Raw genomic sequence first — 25117 nt, forward strand, 5'->3', positions numbered from 1 at the left:
ATGAAAAGAAGGAAGGGAAAAGGAAAGTTCCCTGGAGGGCTTCAGGTAATGCATGCCTCAGACAGTGGTTCTCAGGTGCCAGGGAAACCGTAGGGCCTCCAGGTGCTCCAAGGATCCCCTTCAGAGTTCTAAGGGGTCAAAACTCTCCAGAAAAATGTGCATGAGCCACCTGCAACAGGAAGTCACAAACCAAAAACCCTCAGTTCCTCGGCTTCTGTACTACACTGATATTGGCACTGGTAACACAGAAACAATACCATGGGATGTAGAATTGCCAGCAACGTAGCACAAACCAAGGCAGTGGCACCAAGCTCAGCTGTAGTCTTGCATTCTTCACAATGCATTCCTTCAAAAGAGGTCCAAGCCGGGTGTGGTGGCACTTACCTGTAATCCCAGTGCGCAGGCAGGAGGGCCTTGATTTTGAGGCCAGCCTTAGCAATTTAGCAAGGCCCTAAGCAGCTTAGTGAGAACCTGTCTCAAAATTTTAAAAGGGCTGGGGATGTGACTCAGTGGTAGTGTAGGGAACATTCCTCAAGCTTATCTGACAGCAGTCACTGTCACCATGGTCTAAGTAAGCCAAACAGACTGAACAGAGAAACTGAGGTAACGATAAAGACTCGTCATGGAATGAAGGTCTTTGCAGTTGCTGAGGCTGAGTTTGAACTGAGGGGAGGCCTTGTTCTGTCATGCATCCCAGAAAGCTGTGATGTGAGCTCCCCAGGCCCGCCCGACCGGCACTGCCTTGCCTCATGCTGTGGGCTGGAGCTTGCCACTCCCCCAGTCCTTTGTCTCAGACCTGTTGCTGGGCAGAATTGCTTAGGCATGCTTGGTGTGTTTACACTACCTCGACCTCAACATATAGTTCACCTATAGGCTGACTCTGTTATACTTCAACAATCGTGCTAACCTGATTGGATAATGTCCCTATATATGTCCTGTGCAACCCTAAATAAAATTAGATCTGTGCCTTCAGAGCTCAATCTCCGATGCCTGAGTAAGCGCGCTGGTACGGCTAGGTAAGGTAGGCAATGTTCGTCCTTACCCTCAGCAAACCTGTCTCTGAACATCTACAGTAAAGCACCTCTAGGTTTAATCCCTAGTACCAAAAAAAATTGTTTTTCACCAAAGATTGATTTGTTTTGTTTTGTTATTGGTTCAGTTTTTGTTTTTGTTTTTGTTTTGTTTTGTTTTGTTTTTTCAGTACTGGAGATTAAACCCAGGGGTGTTCAACCATGAGCTTCATTCCCAAACCCTTTTATTTTTTATTTTCAAACAGGATCTCTTTAGGTTGCCCAGGTTGGCCTCCAAATTGTGATCCTCCTGCCTCAGTCTCCCAAGTATCTGGGATTATAGTCATCACCACCACATCAGGCCCTACCTAAGAACATTTTTAATGAAGCAGAGAAAATTATTCATTTTATTAAATCTTAATCCTGGTTCTCTCGTGGAAAAGCATTTGTGTGACGGAGCTGTGACCAAACCAGTCACTTTTTCATGGAACACCATTTTTATCTGAAAGAACAGATAACAAACTACATATTTATACTTGGGCACGTGGTAGATATCCTCTTGAAGATGTACAAGGTGTGCCTTCTATTTCAAGGAAAACAACTAATGGAATTTGTTACTTTAGTAAAATTAGGACTTTCAAGCAAAAATTAGAGTTTTTGAAAAAAATTATGTCTGCCACCATGATTTGACAGCTTCCCAATATTGAAAGACTTTACTGAGATCAGTGATGATATTGCCATATGTAATTTGCATACAGATATACACAAACATAAATATTTACATATAAATATATGTCGAGTAATGAAATTTGTCAGCATTTAGAAGTGCATACTTCAGTAAACCAGTATTTTCTGAATCACTAATATATAATGTTGCAAAATCATGTTTGAATAAAATATCCATTCAAGTTTTAAGATAGACCAATTGATTCTAATGAAACCAAATACAAAGAATTCATTCATATGGTTTCAGAATCTACATTACAAATAACTTTTAACAAATTACCAATTATTGGGTTTGGATGTATATCAAAGAATAATTATTTTTAAAGGCCACTAATATATTCCTCCCCATTCCAAGTACCTGTCTGTGAGTGACTGGATTTTTCTTCTCATTGTCAACCAAAACAATATATTGCAACATGTCAAATGCAGAAGCAGTTATGGAAACACAGCTATCATCTTTTCATCCATACAGGAAGTAGTAGGAGAAAATGTTTTAAAAAGTGACACTTCTCACTAACTTTGTAAAACATATAAATAATTATTTTTAATTTTTGAAATGTATGTTAATGTGTAATTGGCTTACTAATGCTAATTTTTTTTTCTTGTGAACGAAATTTTTATTTACAAACTGTATCTAGGAGCAGATACATAAACTCTTATACAATTAATTTCCAAAAATGTGCAAGAAATTACTATAATTTGTTTACAAACCAAAACACGTATTAAAATCAATGGACTTTGGATAGTTCGTTCTGTGGTGTTCTTAGTACAAATGGCACACACCTGATTTGAAACATACAGAAAAAGTGTAAACTACAGCAATCTGGACTGCAAGTATTGATTTCATGGCACTCCAACGACTATGAAATACTAGTGCTAATTTAAATGAATATCTCAAACTTTTCAAATTCCAATATGGCAAATATTGATTAGACATAACCCACAAAAGCTCTCTGAGGTAGTCTGTACTTTTTTTCACCAGTGCAAAGGTATTCCGGGAACAAAAAGTCTGAGGCCAAATGAATGCCACAAGCGCTGGTGCAGGTTGGCCACCAGGTGGCAGCACGCGTTCCTTGAATCCTGGTGCAGCCTTTCACACATCCCCACTCTCAGGTGTCTTCCCCACCTGCCCACGTCCTTATCACTCCTCTCCACTTCCTTCTTTTCCTCTGCTTTCTGTGTTACACAACTTCTTAATTACCGGAAATGATCTTCTAAGCATAGGTTCTATGAAAGCCAAGTCAGTCATTCATTTTATCCTGCAAATGCTTATCAGGTATCTCTCACATGCAAAGTTTATCATTCAAGAATGAGTAAGAGGAGAAGCTGGCTTGCCAGGATTTAATCATCTAGTGAGGGAAACAGGACCAAAGGCCAGTAATTATAATGCCAACTTGGCGATGTTTGTGAAAGCCCTTATTTTCTACAAAGGGGATTTCTGAGAGGCAGAAGAAGCCAATGGAGAGATACTGAGAAACCCCTCAGAAGTCTTGGGGAGATCTGAAACTTCAGTGTGGGATAAAGTAAGGATGACCATCAGAAAATGGGAGAAGAGGAAGGACTGGAGAAACAGCATTCAGGGGACAAAAAACGGAACATCAGTTTTCTTGGTTTGCAAGACAAAGTTTCACAGAAATTAAGAAGTTTCTGAGCATGAATAGTTGAGGTGGAGTTAGGGGAGGTGTTCAGACCTGAGGAAACTTCAGGGTAAAGCTCTATGAAGTCAGGTTACCAGAAAGGCCTCGCTGTGGATGCTAGAGCAGCCCAGTATGGGGCAGGAGATGGGGTCTGTCCTCAGCAGAGACCTCAGAATGGCCCATCAGTGAAGGCTTGGTGAGATGGGAGCCCAAAGATGGCAGGAAAACAGTCTGAAGTCACCTGTGGATAACTCCTCTGAGCCATCCTAATGCACCAAAGACCCAAACTGAATAGTGGTGAATGGAGAAGTCAGAAAGTCCAGATCCAGAAGGTTCCCAGCAAGCGAGAAGGGAGGGAATGGAGGAAGAGGCAGGAGATTGGACTTAGCCTGGGAGGGGGTGAGCCCCAGGTGGCAGCTTTGAGGAGGGACCTTGCCTTCCTCTGCTGGGGGAGCCACACATAAGCCAGGAATCACACAGGGCCCTGGAGCATCAAGGCTGAGTGTTCATAGAGCCCAACAAGATGCCATCAAAACCTGGTGCCAACACAAAAAAATGACTTGAGCTGACCCAAACTCTCTGTTTAATGGATACAAAAGTGGAGGCACTAAGGAGCAAAAGACTTCTGATGACCATCCCCCCCTCACCGCCCCAGTGAGGCTGGCAAAGCTAGGACTAGAACTCAGCTCTCAGCCCCCAGGTCACTGTACACTTTCCACCAGGATTCCACATGCTGAAGATGCAGAGCTTGGGGTAGGGGGAGTCCCACATGTGCCCAGTGTGATACCCAGTACAACACAGACAGACCAAGTGGCCTGAAGGGCCACAGCAGGAGAGTGAGAAGAAGTAGAAAGACTCAGGCCCACTGTTGGTCCTGAGCATGGGAAAGGGGCTGGTGACCTGATTGTGGCTATAGGATTCTCTGCCAGTTAGTTGTTTGCTTATGCATTTTTAATCCAGAAACCACATCTTTTTCTCCCAAAAACAACATCCATAGTCACCGTCCAGAGCCAGAAAAAATTGGCCCAATTCATGTCCTAGCAGGAAGTTCTTAGTTTGCCTGGAAAATTAGTACCCTGAGAAGATCTACTTCCCAGTATCCCTCAATCCAACCTGGACCTTGGCTGGTAGTGAGGATGAGGATGGGGCTGGGAGCATCAACTGATCAAGCCAGGAATAACTGAGACCTGTCTTCACCTGGGCCTGAACTAGGCTGGGATCTGGGGCCCACCATGGCCTCCTGAGATGAGAACTTACTGTCAACATGGGATTCCCCAAGTGCAATTCCATGTCCACTTTGAAACGTAGTTAGACTTGCTTCTGCCAGCTGCCAAGGTTCATCTCCCCTCTCCCCTCCCCATTTTCATCCTGAAACGTGGTATGATGACAATCAGCAGCTGTGCAGAAAGTTAGAGGGCAAAGGGCAAGAGACCAGTGTTCATTCGACATTCACTCACTTCATTAATTACTGCATGCCTGCATTGATTCATTCAACAACTGTTCATCCAGCACCCAGCAACCCAGGCCCTTGCTGGATGCCAGGATCCCAGAGGTGAGCAGAGCAATATCCCTCCCTAGAGGAACCACCATCAAGTGAAGGAGACAGTCCTGAGAGTCAAGAACTCCACAGCAAGCAGGTCACCCCCTGTCCACCCACAGACACACACACCCTGCTTCATTGTTAGTTCTTTTGCTTTGCTTTAAAATTAGTTGACAAATTTTATAAATGGAAGTTTACAATAAAAATGCAGGTTCCACAGGTCTTTGGAAGATCCAGCAACACCTGGTCCACATGGCAGCCCTCCCCCGAGGCTAAATACTGGCTGTCACTCCAAGTTAAGAATGCTCTCACCAGCCAGTCTCCACCACTACCTAGTGTCCTTGACCCAGAGTTCCCATGACAATGGCCAAAGTCACCCTACTGGTGCTGTTGATGTTCTCACACCAGGCCAGCTTCACCATATGCCCTGTTCTGCAGGAGTATGTGACTCTTTGGTGCAGGTGAAATGGCTCCAACAGAGCCAGCAGAGGGTGCTATGGGAGCACAGGAGAAGGCGCCCTGGGCAGCTGCCTACAATGCCTAAAACCAGGTCTAGATTCCTTACCTGCCTCAGGAGGTGGGCACACAGGGTCCAAGCTGGCTCTTGCTGTTTCCTCCATTCAGTGTTTCCTCTAAACAGTAGGGGTAGCATCATCTGGGGAATGCACCTGAGCTTCCCATTTAAGTATTCCTTGGCTGACTGGGCACAATGGCACACACCTGTAATCCCAGCTATTCTGGAGACTGAGGCAGGAGGATCACAAGTTTGAGACCTGCCTGGACAACTTAGTGAGATCCTTTCTCAAGAACACAAGAAAGTGTTGAAGGTGGTATAACTCAGTGGTACAGTACCCCTGGGTACCCCGGTATCACAAAAATAGTAATAATAATTTCACAGCCATGTCCACACCATTGTGGACCATGAATACACTATTGTGTATTTAATGTGCATTTATTAAATAATTGCTATGTGCTTAACACAGTGGCAGGCCCCATCCCTAACTACCAAGAGTTTAAAATGTGATTAGGAAGACATGATGTAACATCATGTCTCCCCTGTGTTTTGTGACTCACTCACCAAGATCCCCCAGCATCTCATGTTGGTAGCAATACTTGTTGCACAAATGAGTGAAAAGGTAACTGATAATAACGCTTCTTATTTCCTGAACTCTTCCTAATTCTACATGTATTGTCACAATCCTCAAGGTAAGCGCTATTATTCATCCTATTTTACTGATTAAGGAAAGTGAAACACAGAGAAGTTCAATAAACTTCCTAAGTTCACACAACAAGTCTGAACTCTTAATTCTCTGTGCCACCTCAGCAGTGCAAGGGAGGACATGCTCAGGACCAAGGCTTAGCGCACACTGGGGCCACCCAGGGCTGTCAAGGGGCAGTGGGCAGGATGCCTAGGCAATGAGGGAAGATTTCGTGAACACTGGAGAAAAGAACTGGGTGAGGTGGAAAAGGAGAAATGTCTTCCCTGAAGGAGGGAGAGAGACTTGGGTGAGCAAGAAGGCAGGGAAATATCTGAAGTAGGTCCTCCAGGCACACTTCCCAGGGCGAGGGGTCAGGATGCCAATAAGGAAACGTGATGATTCAGCAAAAGCAAGGGTGTCCCTCATGCACAGCCCCGACTGTATGCATGGAAGGAAATGAATATGTAAAAGAACCTCTCTTTCAGGATCTACAAGTACTCATTAGACAGAAGCAAAGTATGCAAATAACTCCAGGAAAGCAGGCATTAGGAGGCAGAAGTGGTGTGGAGGAAACTGTCCTGGCCAAGGGGATTGTTTCCTGATGGGAAGAATAGTGCAGGTTCCAGGATGAGGCAGTGTTTGAGCTGAGCCATGAGGGGTGGCTAGGATTTCACCAGGTAAAGCTGTGGCAAGGTGGGAGGTGCGTGCCCACAGTGGACGGGGAGCGAAGGGGAAATTGACCAGAGAGACAGAGCCCATGCCCCCATAGGGTCTTGGGTGCAGGGCTAAGCCATATTGGTTTTCTCTGTGGGCAGCAGGGAGCCACTGAAGGTTGTTGCAGGAGAGGGATCCATCTTGCCCACAAGAAAGCTACATAAAAATCGACATCATCTAGGGCATAAGTTCCTGGAGGGCATGGACCCCTATGAGGAGCAGGATTTAGAAGAGGTAGATGCTGAGAGATGCTAGTAACACATTGGCCCTGAAGATATCTCACTCAGACTGTAAGAAGGAGGTAAACTCGCAGTTGCCCTTAACCAGGAATCAGGATATCTGAGTCCAAGTCCTGCTAGGTCACCAACCAGCTCTTTAACCTTACTGGGGTCCCTCTCTTGGGCATCAGATTCTTCATCTGCAATTCAAGACAGTCAATCATCTCTAAGAATCTTTCTAACCCTAACTGCCACCCTCCAAATTTAAGAACTCATACCAAATCCCATGCCAAACCCTCACCCTCACAGAGCCAGCCCAGGGGACTAAAGAGAGGAAAGGCAGAGGGTCTCAGGCACCCATGGGTCCTCAGACAACCTCTAGCTATCACAGGGTGGAGATGGAGCAGGAGAGGTGCCAGAGGAGCAGCAGGCTGGTGGCTTGCTCAGGGAGAGAAGGGGGTGGGGGTTGCGGGGACTGAACTAACCAGCCTCCTCCCAAACCAGTTCTAGGCCCAGGGCTGGCAATTTCACAAAAAGGCAAAAGGAACTATGTGAACATTTCCTGTCCTGCCCCAGCCCCCTTCCTGGAAGCTTACCAAACTGATCATCTGTGAAGCAATCTCCCCCGAGACTGCCGGCCAGAGCTGCCTATAAATGCCAAGCCAGCACCTCTCTGTCAAAAGCTGTGTGTCTCGTCGGCTTTGGTGAGTGAGCTGCTCACTACCCATTGGCAGAAGCTTGCCCTTCAGTTCTTTCTCTTCTCTTTCCACCCAACCTTCTTCCAAACTCTGCTCCTGGAGTTTGGCCCTGCACACTTTATAGCATTCTTCACATTTTCTTAGAGTCTCCTGTGCTCAAATGCTTTCCCCTGCTCCCCTTCCTTTCTGTCAGTGGCCAGAGAACATGTCAGGGAAGCTTGGCAGTCTGTTCTTTCTTCTAATCACCCCAACCCTTGCTTCTCCATTATTCAGACAGAGTGCAAGAAGATGGCATTGAACATGTCAGAGATGGAACGCAGCATAGAGACCGTGATCAACATCTTCCACCAGTATTCAGCAAGGACGGAGAATCCAGACACCCTGAGCCAGAAGGAATTCCAACAGCTGGTGCAGAAAGAGCTACAAAACTTCCTCAAGGTAGGGCTTGGTTAAAGAGAGAGGAGTGGGTGCTGTCTGCAGCAATCAAGGAGAAAGTTGTAGCCGGGCACATGCCTGTAATCCTAGCTACTCAGGAGGCTGAGGCAGGAGGATCTCAAATTTGAGCCAACTTGTGTAACTCCACAAGACCCTGTCTCAAAATTAAAAATACAAAGAGTTGAGGTATAACTCAGTGGTAGAGCACCTCTGTGTTCAATTCACAGTACCAAAGAGAGAGAGAGAGAAAAAGAAAACTAGTGGCTTCTACTCAGAGGCACTAGAGGTGCTCAAAGCTAGGCAGCACTAATAGAGTAAAGAAATTGTCTGGGGGCTGGGGATATAGCTCAGTTGGTAGAGTGCTTGCGTCACATGCACGAGGCCCTGGGTTCAATCCCAGCACCACCGAAAAAAAAAAAAGAAAGAAAGAAAGAAATTGTCTGATTAGATATCCACTGTGTGTGAAGCCCTGTTGTGGGCACAGGGAGGTAGCAGTGAACAGGGAACCCCCTATCCCAATCAGGAAGACACATAACAAATGAACACAGGTAGAGCCAATGCCAGTAAGTGCCTGGAAGAAAACAAGTTAGAGGGACGAGGGTTATAGCTCAGTTGGTAGAGAGCTTGCCTTGCACACACACACAAAAAAAAAAAAAAAAAAGAAAGAAAGAAAACAAGGTAGACTGGTAGGGCAGAGGGGACTAGGTAGCGTGGACAGGAAGAACCTCTTTGAGTAGACACTTGAGCTGAGACCTGGGGTTGGGAAGGGGAGCACCTAAACTTGGCACTTGGCAGGAAGCTGAGGAGCTCTAAGACTGAGCTGGGAATGCGGGATAGATCTGGAGGGCTTTTCCAATCCTGCCTGTCTAGGGAAGAAAATGGGGAAATAAGGAGCATGTGGAGAACCCCCAGCACAGCACTGGCATGTACAGAGCACTCAGTAAAATGTTAGTGTTTCCCCTGTTCTAAAAACTTATTTTGAGGAAACAAGGATTCGTTCCAACACTTTTTTTGTTTTCTTTATAAATTTGGGGAAATTGGAAAAACAGAGGCCTGGACTAAGAAGGGTAGAACACATGGGTCCCAGTCTCAATCCTATTTCCAGGGCTAGCTGTCCTGGGGTGGTCCCCATTCTGCTCTGGTGCTCCTCCCTTCCTGGTAAGGTGGAGAAATGTCACCACGGGATGTCTGAGGGACAATGACACTTCCCTACAGTTGAAAGTCTCTGCAAAGCAGCTTGCTGGATGAGGGTGGACCAAGAGGTTGTGCAGATGAGGGTCTCCTCTGTGGGACCCCCACCTACTCTCCATCCCCCTCCCCAATGCCCCCTGCCAGAAGCAAAGTGACAGGCCAAGAAGGGGAACTGGGACCTACAGGATGGGTCACTCAGACTCCAAGCCCAAGAGAAGGCTTAGCAAAGGTGTCTCAGCCAGTGAGTGGCAGAACTGGCTGTCGTTTCTCTTGGTTCCACCTGGACCTCTTCACCTCACCCGCCATCTTCCCTGGCATACTCCATCAAACCCTTTGGGATCAGCAGAGCCCCTACACTGCTCTCTGTCCCTACCCAAGATTTCATACCATCTTGCTTTTCTAAACATGTATGTTAGGCAGGAATGAGCTTCACCAACTAACCTCTAGGGGAAAGGAAGGGAGGAAAGTAGAGGGAATAGGACAAGACTGGACCCTAAGTCAGATCTGAATTTGCTTTCTCTACTCCTGTTTCCAAGCATGCTCAACCTGGGGAAAACTGTCGACCCTTTCTAAGACTCAATTTCCTTAAGTCTTCCAAGGAAGATGTGATTTCCACCTAGTAAAGTTGTTAAAAAGATCAAACGAGGAGATATATCTAGACTTGCAAATTGTGTGACCTTCTTCGGTAAAATAGAAAGCCATGGTACCCAATTTGTAGGGCCATCTGGGGAATAAATTAGAAAGTGTTCAGCACGTGCTTAGCACCTGCTCCACTGGGGGCACTCAGCCAATGGTCATCTTCAAGTGTCTTTAATAGGGGCCAGCCTTCCCCATGCACTTGCCATCTGGGCATTCACTGTGCTCCCGGGTCCCCACTCCTGGCCATACCCAGCCCTTACAGTTCTCTCTCTCACACCCACAGATGGAGAACAGGGATATCAAGATGATAAATCACATCTTAGAGGACCTGGACACCAACCAGGACAAGCAGCTGAGCTTTGAGGAGTTTGTCATTCTGATAGCAAAGCTGACCCATGCCTCCCACGAGGCGATGCACAAGAATGCCCACAACAAGGAAGGTCATAGCCACGGGCCAGGCCTTGGGGAGCTCCACTAATCAGGAGGCCAGATCACCCTGCATCTGCCCAGCCAGGTTCACAGGGAATGGTGTGTCACACTGCCTTGGCTGTGAGCCTGGAGATTGAGGGGAAATAAAGTCTTCTTCCATGCCAATGCTTGTGTGTTTCTTCTGCCACTTCACAACTTGTCCTTCCCAGGAGTCTGAGCACTAGACAGCCCTGCCCTTGTCTGCAAATCAGCCCTCCATTTGGTCATAACAAAATGAGAACCGGCAATATGTGGGTCTGTTCTGACCCTCTTGGGTTCACCTACCTGACCATGTCCTCATTTCTGACATTGGACCCTACTGCTCAGGTCCCATCACCCTGTCCAGCCTGTCAACACACCTGTCACTGCAGAAAGCAAAAGCAGGCTATCACTGTCCCTCTATCTACCACACACTTCCTTAGCCCTGCCCAGCCCTGCCTAGCCCCTCTTCCCCCATTAAACCTCTATCCCCCTGAAGTCTTCCAGAAATGGACTTAGACCATGCTGCATCTGGGGAAGAACATTGGAGCTTGGGCAGTGGGAATAAGGACAGATACATGTGATTATACACCAACTCATTTCTGGATCCAAGAGAGCAGCTGGATTTCTCTAACAGACGTAGTATTCTAAATGTGGATGTTAGGGCAAGGTGGGATGCTCATATGGGTGGGCATTGGAGTTAGTCCACCCCAGCCCCAGCAGTATGGTGAAGTGACAAGAGCACCCACCTGCCCAGCAGAATAAATGAGCTTCAATCTGGGTTCTGCAATAAAAAGCTTCATGAGTACCAGGAAGAACTTGAACTCTGAGTCCAGAGAGCATTTGGGGACTGAAGATCCATATTTTAAGCCTCAAGAGCCAGCTGATCTCCCTGGTGCAGTGGAGATTTTCTCCAGTCCCTGGTCAGTAGCTGAGAGCTAGAGCCAGTGGAATTTGCTCCTCTCTGCAAAACCTGCATCCTCCAGACCCAAGTGCCCACCTCGAGACATCCAAGTGACTCCTCTTTATCTCCCTGCCCTCTGACCATACAGGTTACAACCAGCTTGTGTGGGCCTTGCAAAAAAACACAGCCCAGTTCAGGGTTCTCTTGAGATTTAGGATAAAAAGAGAGACTGTATTTAAAAAAAAAAAATACTCATACGCCATTGAGATGCAGAAAATGCTCAGGAACAGTTGTAACTCCTGAGGGACACGCCCTTAAACCAAGCACAAGTAAAATTAACAAAATGTGCAAGCTCAGGGAAAACTGGCAAGAAATTATGTAAATCCACCCTGGCTCCACTCTCTATAAATATTACCACCCCACACCAAGGGGTTGCTGCTGTCTCTCCCTCTGGAGCTAAGTCACACATTCTTCCTTGAATTCATATTCCTTGCAAAGGCAGCTCTCTTGAGATTGCCCCCTTCTCCCTTGACTACATATCTACTTTCCTAAACAAACATCTGTCTATGCCTTTAATTGGCTCATGCTGAATTCTTTTCCATCACATATACCAAGAACACTACTGGTCCTGAGTGGAGCTCCCCCTTCTCTCTGGGAACTCCAAAAACACTGCTCCAGAGACATGTCTTCTCCAGTGACAAATACCCCTATCCTCACAGCAGGGAAAAGACACAGAATTAGAATTGGGGGGAGTTGGAGAAAGACTAGCAGTCATCTATTCCTTTATTTTTTTTAAATAAATGAAGATACTGAGGCAAAGAGACTAGTGCAAGGTCATACAGGAGCAGAGTTGATCAAAATAATGTGAAGAGAAAGAGGACTTGAGTCCCATCTGCTTCACTGCCTAAGTCTCCCCCTTCCTTCCCCAGAGCTCAGCATGAAGGGAGCAGCCTCCCCTTACTGCCTACTGTCGCTGAGTCCCCACCTGCTTGTAGCATACTATTACCCTAAGGCTCGCAGTGCTCCCCTGTGGTGTGAGGAATTAAGGGCCTATAAGGGTCTCCTGGCTGTGAGCTTGGGTAGCAGAGCTGGGAGGCCTTTACCAACCCTTCAGTGCCTGACTTGGAAACCCGACATGCATCTTCTGACAGGCTACTGCCCCTCACTCACATCCAGGGAGGCCTCACCACCTTTATCCTCTGCCGAATGCCATTTGGCACAGAGGAAAGAAAAGCAACCTGGGATATGAGGCCTGAATTCTAGTACTGGACTCCATGCTTAGGGTAAGACAGGTAGGTGCTTCCCCCCCGTGCTGCCACCACCCTCTGCTAACATTACTGAGCACAATGTCCCCCAAATATGTCTGTGACTCTTTCTCCCACACAAGACCATGAACTCTGTGACAGCAAAGTCCACGCCTTTGTCTTAATCTGAGTTTTATCCCCAGCACCTAGAGCGATGGGCAGAATATAGTAGGACCTCAACAAATACCGACTGTTTAAATGTTCTAAAATTTCTTAGGGACTCTCTTCTCAGGGAAGGTGTAGGGGGGAGAAGGAGGAGAAAAGTGTAATTAAAACATGTAAATGAAAGGCTTCTGGGTTAATATCATAGACATAGGAACCTGACGGTAGGGAGCAGAGGCTTATGGGAATCGAAGGCCCCTTCCCCACTGTGTTGAGTCAAATCAGTTCTGCTTTTATGTCACACACACACTGGAACTTTGGATTTGAAATAAAAAGAAAAAGAGAGAGAGATTTGCTGTGGAAAAAAAAAAAGTAAAACTATTGCTTGAATCCAACCTGTCGCAGCTCCAACCCCTGAGTAATTCTCCCAACATCCCTACCAAGAGGTTGAACCAACCCTGCCTGAATTCCTCCAGAAAAGTGGGCTTCTTCCTTTGGCTCTGACACTCAGAACATCCTTCATTACACTGATCCAAGATCTGTCTCCTCATCCTTGGTGCACATTAATCCTAGTTTCCTTCCTTTGAGGGAACAGAACTTTTTGTGGGCACAGAACAAATCTAATCCCTTATCATCCTTCCACCCATCCAGTTCTTCAAAACCCTCTCCATAAATTATGTCCAGTCTTTCTCCAGCCTCTCTACTTTCACATCAGGAATTCTTCCCCATGTTGATGTGTCCAGTAAGTTCCTTAGAATCCATCAAGTCTCAGCCAGTGTTTGACTCCACAAAGCCTCCCCCCTACCACCTACCCTTCTCAAGACCAGAACTCTGATCCCCCACTTCCTCTCTTTCTCTCCTTCCCCACACCAGTATTAGAGAGAGAGTGAACTTAGGAGTACTCTACCACTGAACTAAACCCCCAGCCCTTTTTATTTTTTATTTTGAGACTGTCTCTTGCTAAGTTGCTGAGGCTGGTCTCAAGCTTATAATCCTTGTGTCTCTACCTCCTGAGTTTCTGGGATTACAAGCATGTGCCACCATGACCAGTTTGATATTTCTGACACTTCATTTAAAATTATGACTGGTAATTCCTTGTTTGCAAGTTGATTGTGAGCTCCTGAAACCAGGGACGAGGGTTGTCCTGCTCCACACCCCCAGATCCCATCATGGTGCAAACTCTGTGAACATTATGGATGAACAAATGAAGGTCGGATGGGTCTAGGGCTCTGGAGAGTTGGTGGCAGAGGTTGAACAGAACTGGGTCCTTCACAAGGAACAGAGAGGATGGACCCTTTTAGGTGCCATGGACCCTTTTAGGTGCCAGCAATGCTTCCTCTTGCTTCATCTCTTCACAAACTCTGTCTCAGGGTAGGATATTGTTTTAGAACCCAGGAGAAGGACTGACAGCAAGCCACTTTCATGGGGTCTCATGGGGTTTTCTTTAAACATAGTTTAACAGAACTGGTTAAGGTGATTTAGCCCCTTCCTTCCCATTAGCCCTTTCCTGTTGATCAAAGGGGAACAAAGGCCTCTTCCCTCAGATAGAGAGCCAAAGTGTCAAGGCTAAGATTGCCACTCCAAGTGAGAAAGAACTAGAGGCTACCTCTAAGATTAACAGGCTCTTGGGAGAAACATGAACTTTAAGGGTTTCCCCTGCATTGTAGTGACAAAAGAACCAGAGATGACTGTCCCCAGTTCCTACAAGAGGGAGTTGCCTTTCAATCTGGTTAGCAGTGGAACCTGAACTTCTGGATGTCTTTTTAGGAAGAATGAGGAAGGAGCAGTGGTGGCTGGAGCTGCTAGACTCTGCCCAGACTGTAACAGTGCTCTGAATGTACTCCAGAGTCCGGGTGGCATGCAATGCTCTAGAATCTGGGGGATAAATGAATTCACTAGTCTCCCTGCTCATTGACTCAGTGAATGTTCACTGGACGCTTGCTGTATGTCGGGGACTGCATAATGCTGCAAGGGGTCACCACAATAATTGAGACTTGACTCTTGTCCAAGAGCTCCCAGGCCTGCAGGGGAGACAAGACAGGTCCTTAAATTATCCTAATAAGGAAAACAAAAGATGGGGAGGCGCAAAGCCAGATGAAGCTGAAATGGGAGCCATGCCCCTCAGCAGGGACTGTGAGAAACAGCAGCATTGAGGCTGGTAGCTATGAACATTCCAGAATAAACCTGCAGGTGCTTCAGAGAGAGGAGGCCAGGTGGGCAAAGGCCTGGCAGGGACAGGTATGGGGTTGAACAAGAATGAGGAGCACCAGGGGTGTGAAGGAGAGAGGGTCACAGAGGGGAACAGGCAGACACGAGGCCAAGGAACTCACACTTTGTTCCATGGAACGAAGGGCAGAAGGAACGATGGCTTCAGGGAAAGAAGTGACACAGTCATATTTTTACTTTATAAAATTCTCTCCAACTATGGTTTATGTCATGGGTTTGGGGTGGGATTGAGACCAGACCACATGGCCTGTTGGGGGCCTGCCACAATATTCCAGGTGAAGACTGAACAGCACCTGCAGTGGTCCTTCTTAGAAAATACAGATTTTTCAAAATCTCAGACTATCCCAGGCTCCATCAGGAAAAGCACAACCTGCAACCCCTATTGAATAAATAAGATGCTATAATTTTATGCTGTTTGCCAACACCTTGCCAGGAAGAAAGGCCCCTACTTTCACCAGCCCCGTGAAGCAATCTTACACAACCCTGATGCAGGCCCTGCTCTGAAGTAAACTCCAGAATCCAACCTCAGAGCCCTGCCCCCTCCCAGCAGTTGCTTAAAATTTATATATTAGAAAGCCCTGTGTCATGGGTTTTGACATTCCAATTACCAAGGTGACAACAAGACTGAAACAAGTGGTTGCTCAAGTCCTATTGCATCTTGGGGCTCAGACCTGAACCAACTCCTCTATCCCAAGGTCAGCTCCTTAGCCAGATTGGATCCCCACCTGGTCTCCCAAGATCCCCTCCCCGTCACAAGAGACAGGGAACATGAGCCCCAGCAGGGAGTCGCTGGCCTGTCCATGATGATTTCCCCCAGTCTTGCCCATGTACCCACAATTGTCACATGCAGACTTCACAGTGAGGAAGGGGATCGTTACCAAGGACTAAGATGAGAGAGAAGAGGAGGGTGGCACCCAGCTGGCCCAGCAAGAGTACAGGATCCTGGCAGGTGACCTGGGCAGCTGGGAGCCACCTTTCCTTTCTCCCTCCTCTCCCCTAACTCTCTCCCCCTTTCCTTCCTAACCCACCCCTCCCCTTCTCCCTCCACCTACTCTGTCCTCTCTCTGAGCTCTTCCTCACTTGCTGCCATCTGCAAACCCCCACCACCACCTCCAGTTCTCCATGGTGAGACACAGTCCTGTGTCACTGGGGTACTTTACTTTCAGGCAACGCCTTTGAGAAGGAACTAGGAGTCATATCTAACCAGGGACAGAGATAGGTGAACTCTCAGGAGAGAGAAAGAGACCCTTACTAGATGGAGACCCAGATCTATGAGCACGACCAGCCCTACTTGTCTCTGTTGGATAAACAAAGCCTCAAGCATTTGCTTGTACCAAATCAACTAGAACAAAAGCATAATTAATTTAAATGTCACCAGATTCAAAAGACCTATACAAGGTGCTCACAAATAACTTATGGAGAGATTGCTTAACCAAGAGGAAACATTCTGAACCCCCAAATATCAAATGATTGATACAGGACTTGATTTTCAAATGATTGACACAGGACTTGATTTTCAAAAAACGCTTGCCTAGGAACTTGTACATTTCTTACCAGGAATATTATATATACAGTCAGAGAGTCCAATCTTGAGCACGTGGTTCTTCTCTACTCTGACACATGAGGATCTTCCACATCTTCCTTTGGGGACTATGTACCTGTTCTTTAATAAACCTTTGCTTGTGCCTTGCTTTCAATGCATCCTGAAATTCTTTTTGGTGGCATAAGTCAAGAACCTGCCAGGGCCAAATTGAGGTCCCACTGCCCCTTTGGAGGGACCTGTCCTATGACAGGATGATTCCTTCAAAGCACACAATGTTTAGCTTCCAAATCGCCTCTTAAGAACAAAAGGAGAAAATCACTAGAGGAAAACCCAGATGTGTGTCATTTAACAGGAATCAGGCAATTTGCTGTTGTACAAACATCCTAAAGTATGCTTCCATGAAGCTGGCGGATACAGGTCGATCAATCAGGGCAGCCTTTTGATGCAGTAGAGAGGCTCAGTAAACACAAGATGTGTGAGGCAGTAGCCATCAAATACAGCATACTGTTTTTACAGTAAACATTTTTTATTTGTTCTAGTTATACAAAACAATAGAATGCATTTTGACACATAATACATAAATAGTGTATAACTTCTCATTCTTATGGTTGTACATGATGTAGGATTACACCCATGTGTTATCATGTATGCACATAGGGTCATAATGTCCAATTCATTCTATTATTCTTTCTACCTCCATATTCCCTCCTCTCCCTTCACTCCCCTCTGTCTAATCCAAAGTACCTCTATTATCCCCTAAACCCCCCCTTATTGTGAATTAACATCTGCATATTAGAGAAAATATTCAACCTTTGGTTGTTTGGGAATGGCTTATTTCACTTAGCATTATATTCTCCAGTGCCATCCATTCACCAGCAAATGCTACAATTTCATTCTTCTTTAAGACTGAGTAATATTACATTGTGTATATATACCACATTTTCTTTATCCATTCATCTGTTGAAGGGCATCTAGGTTGGTTTCATAGTTTAGCTATTGTGAATTGAGCTGCTATAAACATTGATGTCTGCGTCACTGTAGTTCACTGATTTTAAGTCCTTTGGGTATAAACCTAGAAGTGGGATAGCTGGGTCAAATGGTGGTTCCATTCCAAGTTTTCTGAGGAATCTCCATACTGTTTTCCAAGTGGTTGTACCAATTTGCAGTCCCACCAGCAATGTATGAGTGAACCTTTTCCACCACATCCTCACCAACATTTATTGTTGCTTATATTCCTGATAATTGCCATTCTGACTAGAGTGAGATGAAATCTTAAAGCAGTTTTGATTTGCATTTCTCTAATTACAAGACACATGAACATTTTTTCATGTTTGTTGACTGATTGTATTTCTTCTTCTTTGAAGTATCCAGTTCCTTAACCCATCTATTGATTGGGTTATTTGGTATTCTTGGTGTTAAGTTTTCTTAGTTCTTTATGTATTCTGGAGACTAATACTTTATCTGAGGTGCATGTGGTAAAGATTTTCTCCCATTCCATAGGCTCTCTCTTTACACTACTGATTGTACAGTAAACATTTTTAAATTTAACTAGGAGGAGCACACCACAAAATAACAATAAAAATTATAGTATAGTAAATAAATAAACCAGAAAGTCATTATTATCCTTATCAATTATGCTGTACTGTACATAATTGTGTGTGCCATTCTTTTATAAAACTGACCAAGTTCGTTTATACCAGTGTCACCACAATCATGTGAGAAAAGTCTTACACTGCATAGTACATCAAAGCCACCAGGTGATAGAAATTTTTCAGTTCCAGCATAATCCTAAGGGGCCATTGTCAATTGACCAAGATGTCATTATGACTGTCATTGAAGGGCTTGGGGAATTGAGCCTGGAGAAAAGGAGCAGGGAGGTCATGACACCTCCCTTCAAATACTGCCAAGGCCTTGGGAGAGGCGCCCACTCCATGATGAGTCCTGAAAACCCTTCATGCTGTGACTCATGTGCTGTCAGCCCCTCCCGTGCCCTCAGCACCACCACAAGCATCTTCCTGGCATTCAGTGTCAGCCGGTCTCTCCCTTGGCCAGAGCACAGTGACTCCACTCAAGGAAACCACTGCTCACCAGTTGTTGGCTCATTCTGCAATTATTCACTGAGTATCCACCAAATGCAGTACTCCATTCCAGGTGCTGGGTCAACAAAGCATGTGAGGTCCCTGTTCTCTTGGAGTCTATATCTAGAGGAGTTTCAAGGAAGAATCTGCCTAGACCATTTCAGAAAGTGATGGGGTCCACAGAGAAACTAGATGAAGATGTGACTGAGTGACTGCTGGGTGAGGTAGGTAACCAGGCCAAGCCTTACTAAGGAGGGAACAAGGACATGAGGCCTAAGTCACAAGTGGCCATCTCCACAAAGATATTATTCCAAACACACTAGAGAATCTTTGGAGGGGTTCCTCAGGCAAGTGATGTGATGTGATGTGATGTGATGTGATGTGATGTGATGTGATGTGATGTGATTTATGTTTGAAGATCATTCTGGCTGCCCCATGGAGAGCAGAGTTGGGGGATCTGGGGTAGAGGTGTAGGATCCACTGAGACAGCTGTTTCAGGAGCCCCCGAGCCTGAACTGTGTCAAACACTGTGCTAGGTAGGTCCCCACACTTAAGAAGCCCTGGGTCTATTGGGGGCAACAGACACCAAATAGATATTTTTAACACTGGGTTGCGAGCAAAAGATAAGCAAAAGTGGGTGGTAAGCACAAGACACCTTGGGAGAATAGAAAAGGCTTTTTTTTTTTTTTTTTTTTGTCTTCTTGACTAGGGTGGAGGCAGGGTTAGAGAGAAGGAAAGTTTCCTGAGCTGAGTTTTGAAAGAGCAAGAGTTGCACTTCGAATGCCCAGCACTGTGTTAGGCAATGAGAGAAATCAGAGGAGCATCGGAAGTAGGGTCCTTGCCCTCCAGATTGCTACAGTTTAATTGGTTTCATTCAATCTGGAAGGCTTCTTAGGTTGGCCAAGTCAAAGTGACGTGGGTCCTAACCATTCTCACATCGGGGGTTTCTATAGTCATTCTGTTGACTCCAGGTCCTTCTGCTGACCTCCAAGTTCCTGGTACACAGGTTAGCTTGGTTTTGGAATGCCAGCAGTCTTTGCAAATGTCTTCACAAAGGGTAAGGGATTGTATATACAGCACCCCAAAGAATAGCCTTATTGTCCTTTAGCACACAATAATGCTATAGCCCTGATGGTTCTGTCAGACTAATCATCCCAGCAGAACCCTGAGAATGGAATAGGCAGGTAAGATTCAAGTTGGAAGGACCTAAAATCTACTCTCCATAGAGATGTGCAAGGGGGATACAGGCAGGTGAAAACCCCAGAGGATAATTGATTTGGACCTTGGGGTATTCATAGGCATGACAGAACCAGAGAAGAACCACACAGCCTGGTGCCTACAACAGAGGAGGCATGGACAGTGTTGTGAATGAAGGGAAGCAAAGGTACTGCAGACAATGAGATCACAGGACATGTTATAGTTTAGATGTGAGGTGTCCCCCAAAAGCTCATGTGTGATGATGCAAGGAAGTTCAGAGGTGAAATGTTTAGGTTATGAAAGTCTTAACATAATCAGCACATTAATCCCCTCACAGAGATTAACTGGGTAGTAACTGTAAGCAGGTAGGGTGTGGTTGAAGAAGGTAGTCACTGGGGGTCATGCCGTTGGGGTATGTATTTTGTTCTTGGTGAGCAGAGGTCTCTCTCTGCTTCCTGGTGCCATGTGCTGAGCTGCTTTCCCCTGCCACATTCTTCAGCCATGATGGTCTGCCTTACTCAGGACCCCAAGAATGGAGGTGGCCATCCATGCGCTGAGACCTCTGAAACTAGGAGCCTCCAGATAAACTTTTTCTCCTTTGATTGTTCTTGTCAGATATTTTAGTCACAGAAGTGAAAAGACTGACTAAATCCGGACAGCGAGAGCAAAACCCAAGAAGTTTGAAAGTTCATAGGGAAACTGGAGCATGTTCTGGAGTGACTGGACATAGAGCTTCAGCAGGAGGACAGGTGTTGATGGTGAGACACTGGAGAAGACAGGTCCAGTCTCTGTGGCTCTGTGATCCTAAGAGTACTTGTGTTTGTTTGCTTATTTAGTGACACCTGCCAAAGTCATGGGATCTAGTCCTTGTTTTTATGAAGGAATTTGTTGTTACTAGTTCAAACAACACTTTACAGATAGAAAAACTGAGCTCAAGGAAAAGGAACCACTAGCCCAAGCTCACCAGGCCTATAAACAGTTGAACCAGGAGTCTAACCAGTTCATGGGATTGCAATTCCAAGGCTCTTTTCACCCTTGCATGCCTCTGATTGATGGATTCTTGACCAAATTTATCAGTTCATGAATTCTTCCTATGACTTCAGTTCAATTTGTGGTTCAGCTGGTTGCTGTGGGGGGAAAAAAAATCACAGTTGGTGAATGTGCTCACAATAGCAAATACACTGGGTTTTGTTCTTCTTGATGGTTGTTGGTTTTTACTACTATTTATATCAGAAATGATCAGAAATGCATGTGAGTGCATTAAATGACACAGCAGCTTGGTTTAGTTCAAAGGCCTTTAAAAAAAAAAAAAACCTATTGCATAATCACTCTTGGTTACTTGACTACCTAAGCTGCCCCTAATTTTAACCTTAGTCTTTGCTTCAGTTTAAAATAATCTTTACCTATTGACCTATTGCAGAGAATAGGTGAGCAGCAATTATCACTTGTATAAACTGTCTTATTGTTTGTGTTAGTCGACTTCGTATCACTGTGATCAAAATGTCTGACAAGAACAACTTAGAGGAGGGAAAGTTTATTTTGGCTCACCATTTCAGAGGTTTAGTTCATGGTCAACTGACCCCATTGTTCTGGGCCCAAGGTAAGGCAGAACATCATGGTAGAAGAGTGTGGTGGAGAAGCACTGCTCAGCTCATGGCAGCAAGAAGGCAAAGCAAGGGGGAAAGACAGAAAAGGCCACGAGGAAGATGCACCCTTCCAGGGCATGCCCCCAGTGACTCACCACCTCCAGTCAGGCCCCACCTGCCTCTGGTTACCACCCAGTCCATTCAAACTAGGATGGACTGATAGGTTACCACTCTCACAATCCGATCATTTCATCTCCGAGCATTCCTGCATGATCACAAGAGCTTTGGGGAGATACCTCATATGCAAAGCATAACTCCATTTTTACTAATTTCTGTTAAGTACTTACTCTGCATTGGGAGCTAGGCCAAGTGCTTTACATGTGCTTTGAGATTAGCTGATCCTCACTCCAGCTCTGGGAAAAAGGTTCTATTGTTATCCCCATTTTATGGATGGCAAAACTAAAGTTGAAAGATTTAGTTATTTGTTCACAGTTTCACAATTAGTAAGTGGCAAAACTAGGAGTAGAAACCAGAAATATAACTTCAATCTTCATCCCCTTGGCTGCTACCCTTTAGTGCCTGGGAATGTCATCCTTGGTACCTTCACACTAAGTGATGCTCACCTTCTAGGCCCTATTCAAAGTTCCCCTCCACCCAGTCAACATATCTCAGGACGTTAAAACTAGATGACAACTTAGTGTTTGCTAGTGTAAAACTCTTCAAAAATGAATTTTTAAAATTCCTTTGAATTCCTCAAAAGTGAGGAAAACAGCGGCCACACTTGGTGATGGAAGCCTTCCAGGCTTTGGCCATTCCAGGACCCTCTTCTCTGGGTTCCAAACCCCTTCCTCCTCTGCCAATCCTGCTTCACCCCATCTTTAGCCTCTCCATCTGGCCCCATACTCAGGCTTCAACTTCCTCACACACTTTCAACACTTCCCCTGCCACATCTCTGCTCAGCTCAGACACACATCTCACAGGTAGGGGGTTCCTCTGTGGGGAGGAGGATTGCTGGGCTGAATAGTGGGCCCCAGTGCTAAATCCCAGCTCCCTATACATCATTTCTATGTGGCTTCTCATTAAATAAGCCAGAAGCCAAAACCATGTCCCCATAATAAGAAATCCCCCTTCTTGCTTTTCTTCACATCTACACACTGAAGTTCCAACAAGTTATTTCATCTTTCTTCAAATATTTCTCAGATTCTGCCCTTCTGAGCTATTTCTACTGCTAAAGAAGAGGCAGGGTGGCAGCCATTGAGGGGTCTGCAAGAGCTGAAGGCTCTGTCCTGGAGGCTTCTCCCTTGGGTATCTTAACACTCTGATAAATTGATCTGAATCCAAGGAGCAGAACTTACTTCTGATTCCAAGTTTCCCATCCATCTCATCTGAGCATTAGCATTTTTTGGAGGGAGACAGGACTGGAGGTCAGGGAACCCCCACCCCCACCCCCACCCCGTGACTCCTGTTGATCAGACTGAATTACCCTTATCTCCAGGGAATACCAATCCACCTGTCCCTTTGAGAGATTATTCCTGCACCCTGGGATCATGGCACCTGTTTCCCTCTGGAACCACTGTGGGAAATCAAACAACCAGGTATGGTGGTGCACTGCTGTAAGGATGGCAAATTCAAAGCCAGCCTCAGAAATGTAGTAAGATCCTAACAACTTGGCGGAAACTCTTAACTCAAAACAAAAAATAAAAGGGTTGGAGATGTGGCTCAGTGGTTAGGTGCCCCAAGATTCAATCCCTGGTATTAAAAAAAAAAAAAAAAAAATTAAAAGAAAGCCAAAACAATAGCCTTATTGATTTCCACACATTTATTCATTAAAAAAATACTTATCTAACACTGTCAGAGTCCATTTGTACCACTATAAAAAAATACCACAGGCTAAGGCATTTATAAAGAATAGAACTTTATTTCTCCCATTCAGGGAAGCTCTACAGCCCAAGATCAGGACTCTGGTAGTTTCCATGTCTGGCGAGAGCAGCTTTCTGCTTCCAAGATGGGGCCTTGTTTCTGCATCCTCCTTAGGGAATGAATGCTGTGTCTTCCAGTGGTGAAAGCGACACACCCCATTAAGCCTCTTTAATAAGGCACTGACCCATCCATGGGGGTGGAGCTTTCTTAATATTTGGCCTCCTAAAGCTACCGGCTTTCCAAACTGTTGCATTGGAGATTCAACAGGTATTTTGGAAGGACACAAACATTCAAACCACAGCAAGCAAACCCCACTGCCAGGTTCTGTGCTAGTGTAACCGTGCTTCACTTCACCCTTTGAATACAGCTCTGAGGCTTATGTTTAAAGGGACAAGTTTTCCTTTTTCTCTTCTCCCTCTCCCCCTCCCTAATCTGGGGGCAGGGAACAAGATTACCCTGAGTTTTCTATGCTCCACAGGAAGGAGATGCCTGCTGAGGGTCTGGGAGAACCCCCAACCAGAGCACACCTGGAATGTAACCCTTGAAGAGTTCCTTTAAACCGCCCCCCACACCTGCTCCTGTACCTCCTGGTGAGCAGAATCACATCCTTTGTGACAGGAGTCCCCTGTGTTTCTCCTTTACTAGCAAAGCAATAAACCTTTTCTTTTTCTCCCTTGTTCTCAAAACCGTGTCCTCGTTATTGAATTGGCATTGGGGACAAGGACTGAGCTTTCGGCAACATTAGTGCTTGTGATGACACAGCACCTGCTCTCAAACAATCAAGTCCACTGGAGAGTATGGGCATGAAACAAAATCACATTGATGCATGTGGAGTCACAGAGAGGAGAAAAGCACAAAGAAGACGGCACACTCCTCAGTGTTTAGCAAAGAACTCGGCCTGGACCATCATGGATCTACACAGAGAAGTCTTCCTGTCCTTTACTCATGTTGGACAAAGCATAATATTCTACTACCTGGTCTCTACTTTTGTTCTTCCTAACTTCTGTCCCTTTTGAGAAAACCAAAAAACGTTCTTCACTATCCCATGCTCATAAACATGCAAATACTGGAGTATTTTCTGCCTTTCAGAGTTCTACCCCAAATATCATGGCCAAGTATCCACTCCTTCAGGAAGCCCAACAACCTCTTCCCCCAAGCTGGGCCACTTTCATATTCTTCCACAATGTCCTGTGCTTACTTTTGTTAAAATACATATGACACGGCATAGAAATTTCTGCTGACTCTCAGTTGTCCTCACCAGAATTGAGCTCCTTAAGACAAAGACTTAGTCTTTGATTTCTATATCCCCAACATCCAGCTCAATGTCATAGAGAAAAAAAATCTTTGGAGTAAACTGTGATTTCTCACTTTCCACCTTCAAAATGTCCTCAGGATCTGATCAATTTTATCACCACCCTCCTAGCCCAGTTCTGCTTCTCTCCAATGACCTTGAGCCGCAACACACAATATGGTGGCCATGAACTAGATGTGACTATTGAGCCCTTAAAATGTAGCTGCAGCTATAAGATATACTGAACATATAAAATACACATTGGATTTCAAAGGCTTTAGAAAAAAGATAAGAATGTAAAACATCTAAATAATTATTTTATATTTGTTGATGTGAGCATAGTCCTGTCACCTGTAGACCCATATCCCACCTACCCTCACTCCCCATCTCAGTTATTATACTTCAGGTACACTGGCTTTGTGCTATTCTTAGAGCCTATGCCACCTCAGGAATTCCTGGCTGTCAGATATCTGCAAGCCACTCTCCTTCCTTTCTTTCAGACTTCTACTCAA

At 45.5% G+C, this 25117-nt stretch overlaps 1 protein-coding gene across 1 annotated transcript; it reads left to right on the forward strand.

The window, feature by feature from the left end:
* The first annotated feature begins 7986 nt into the window (after positions 1-7986).
* Positions 7987-10601, forward strand: S100A9 (S100 calcium binding protein A9). The gene is made up of 2 exons (XM_079155830.1): positions 7987-8180; positions 10291-10601. The coding sequence occupies exons 1-2, from the start codon at positions 8031-8033 to the stop codon at positions 10483-10485; spliced, it is 345 nt and encodes a 114-aa protein (XP_079011956.1). The 5' UTR covers positions 7987-8030; the 3' UTR covers positions 10486-10601.
* The last annotated feature ends 14516 nt before the right edge of the window (positions 10602-25117 follow it).

The sequence above is a fragment of the Sciurus vulgaris genome (genome assembly GCF_902686455.1).
Source record: "Sciurus vulgaris genome assembly, chromosome: 1".
Classification (NCBI taxonomy): domain Eukaryota; kingdom Metazoa; phylum Chordata; class Mammalia; order Rodentia; family Sciuridae; genus Sciurus; species Sciurus vulgaris.

Coding starts and splice junctions, on each gene's coding strand:
- S100A9 (XM_079155830.1), top strand. CDS start 8,031: ATGGCATTGAACATGTCAGAGATGGAACGCAGCATAGAGACCGTGATC. Junction 8,181..10,290: donor AGCTACAAAACTTCCTCAAG/GTAGGGCTTGGT, acceptor TCACACCCACAG/ATGGAGAACAGGGATATCAA.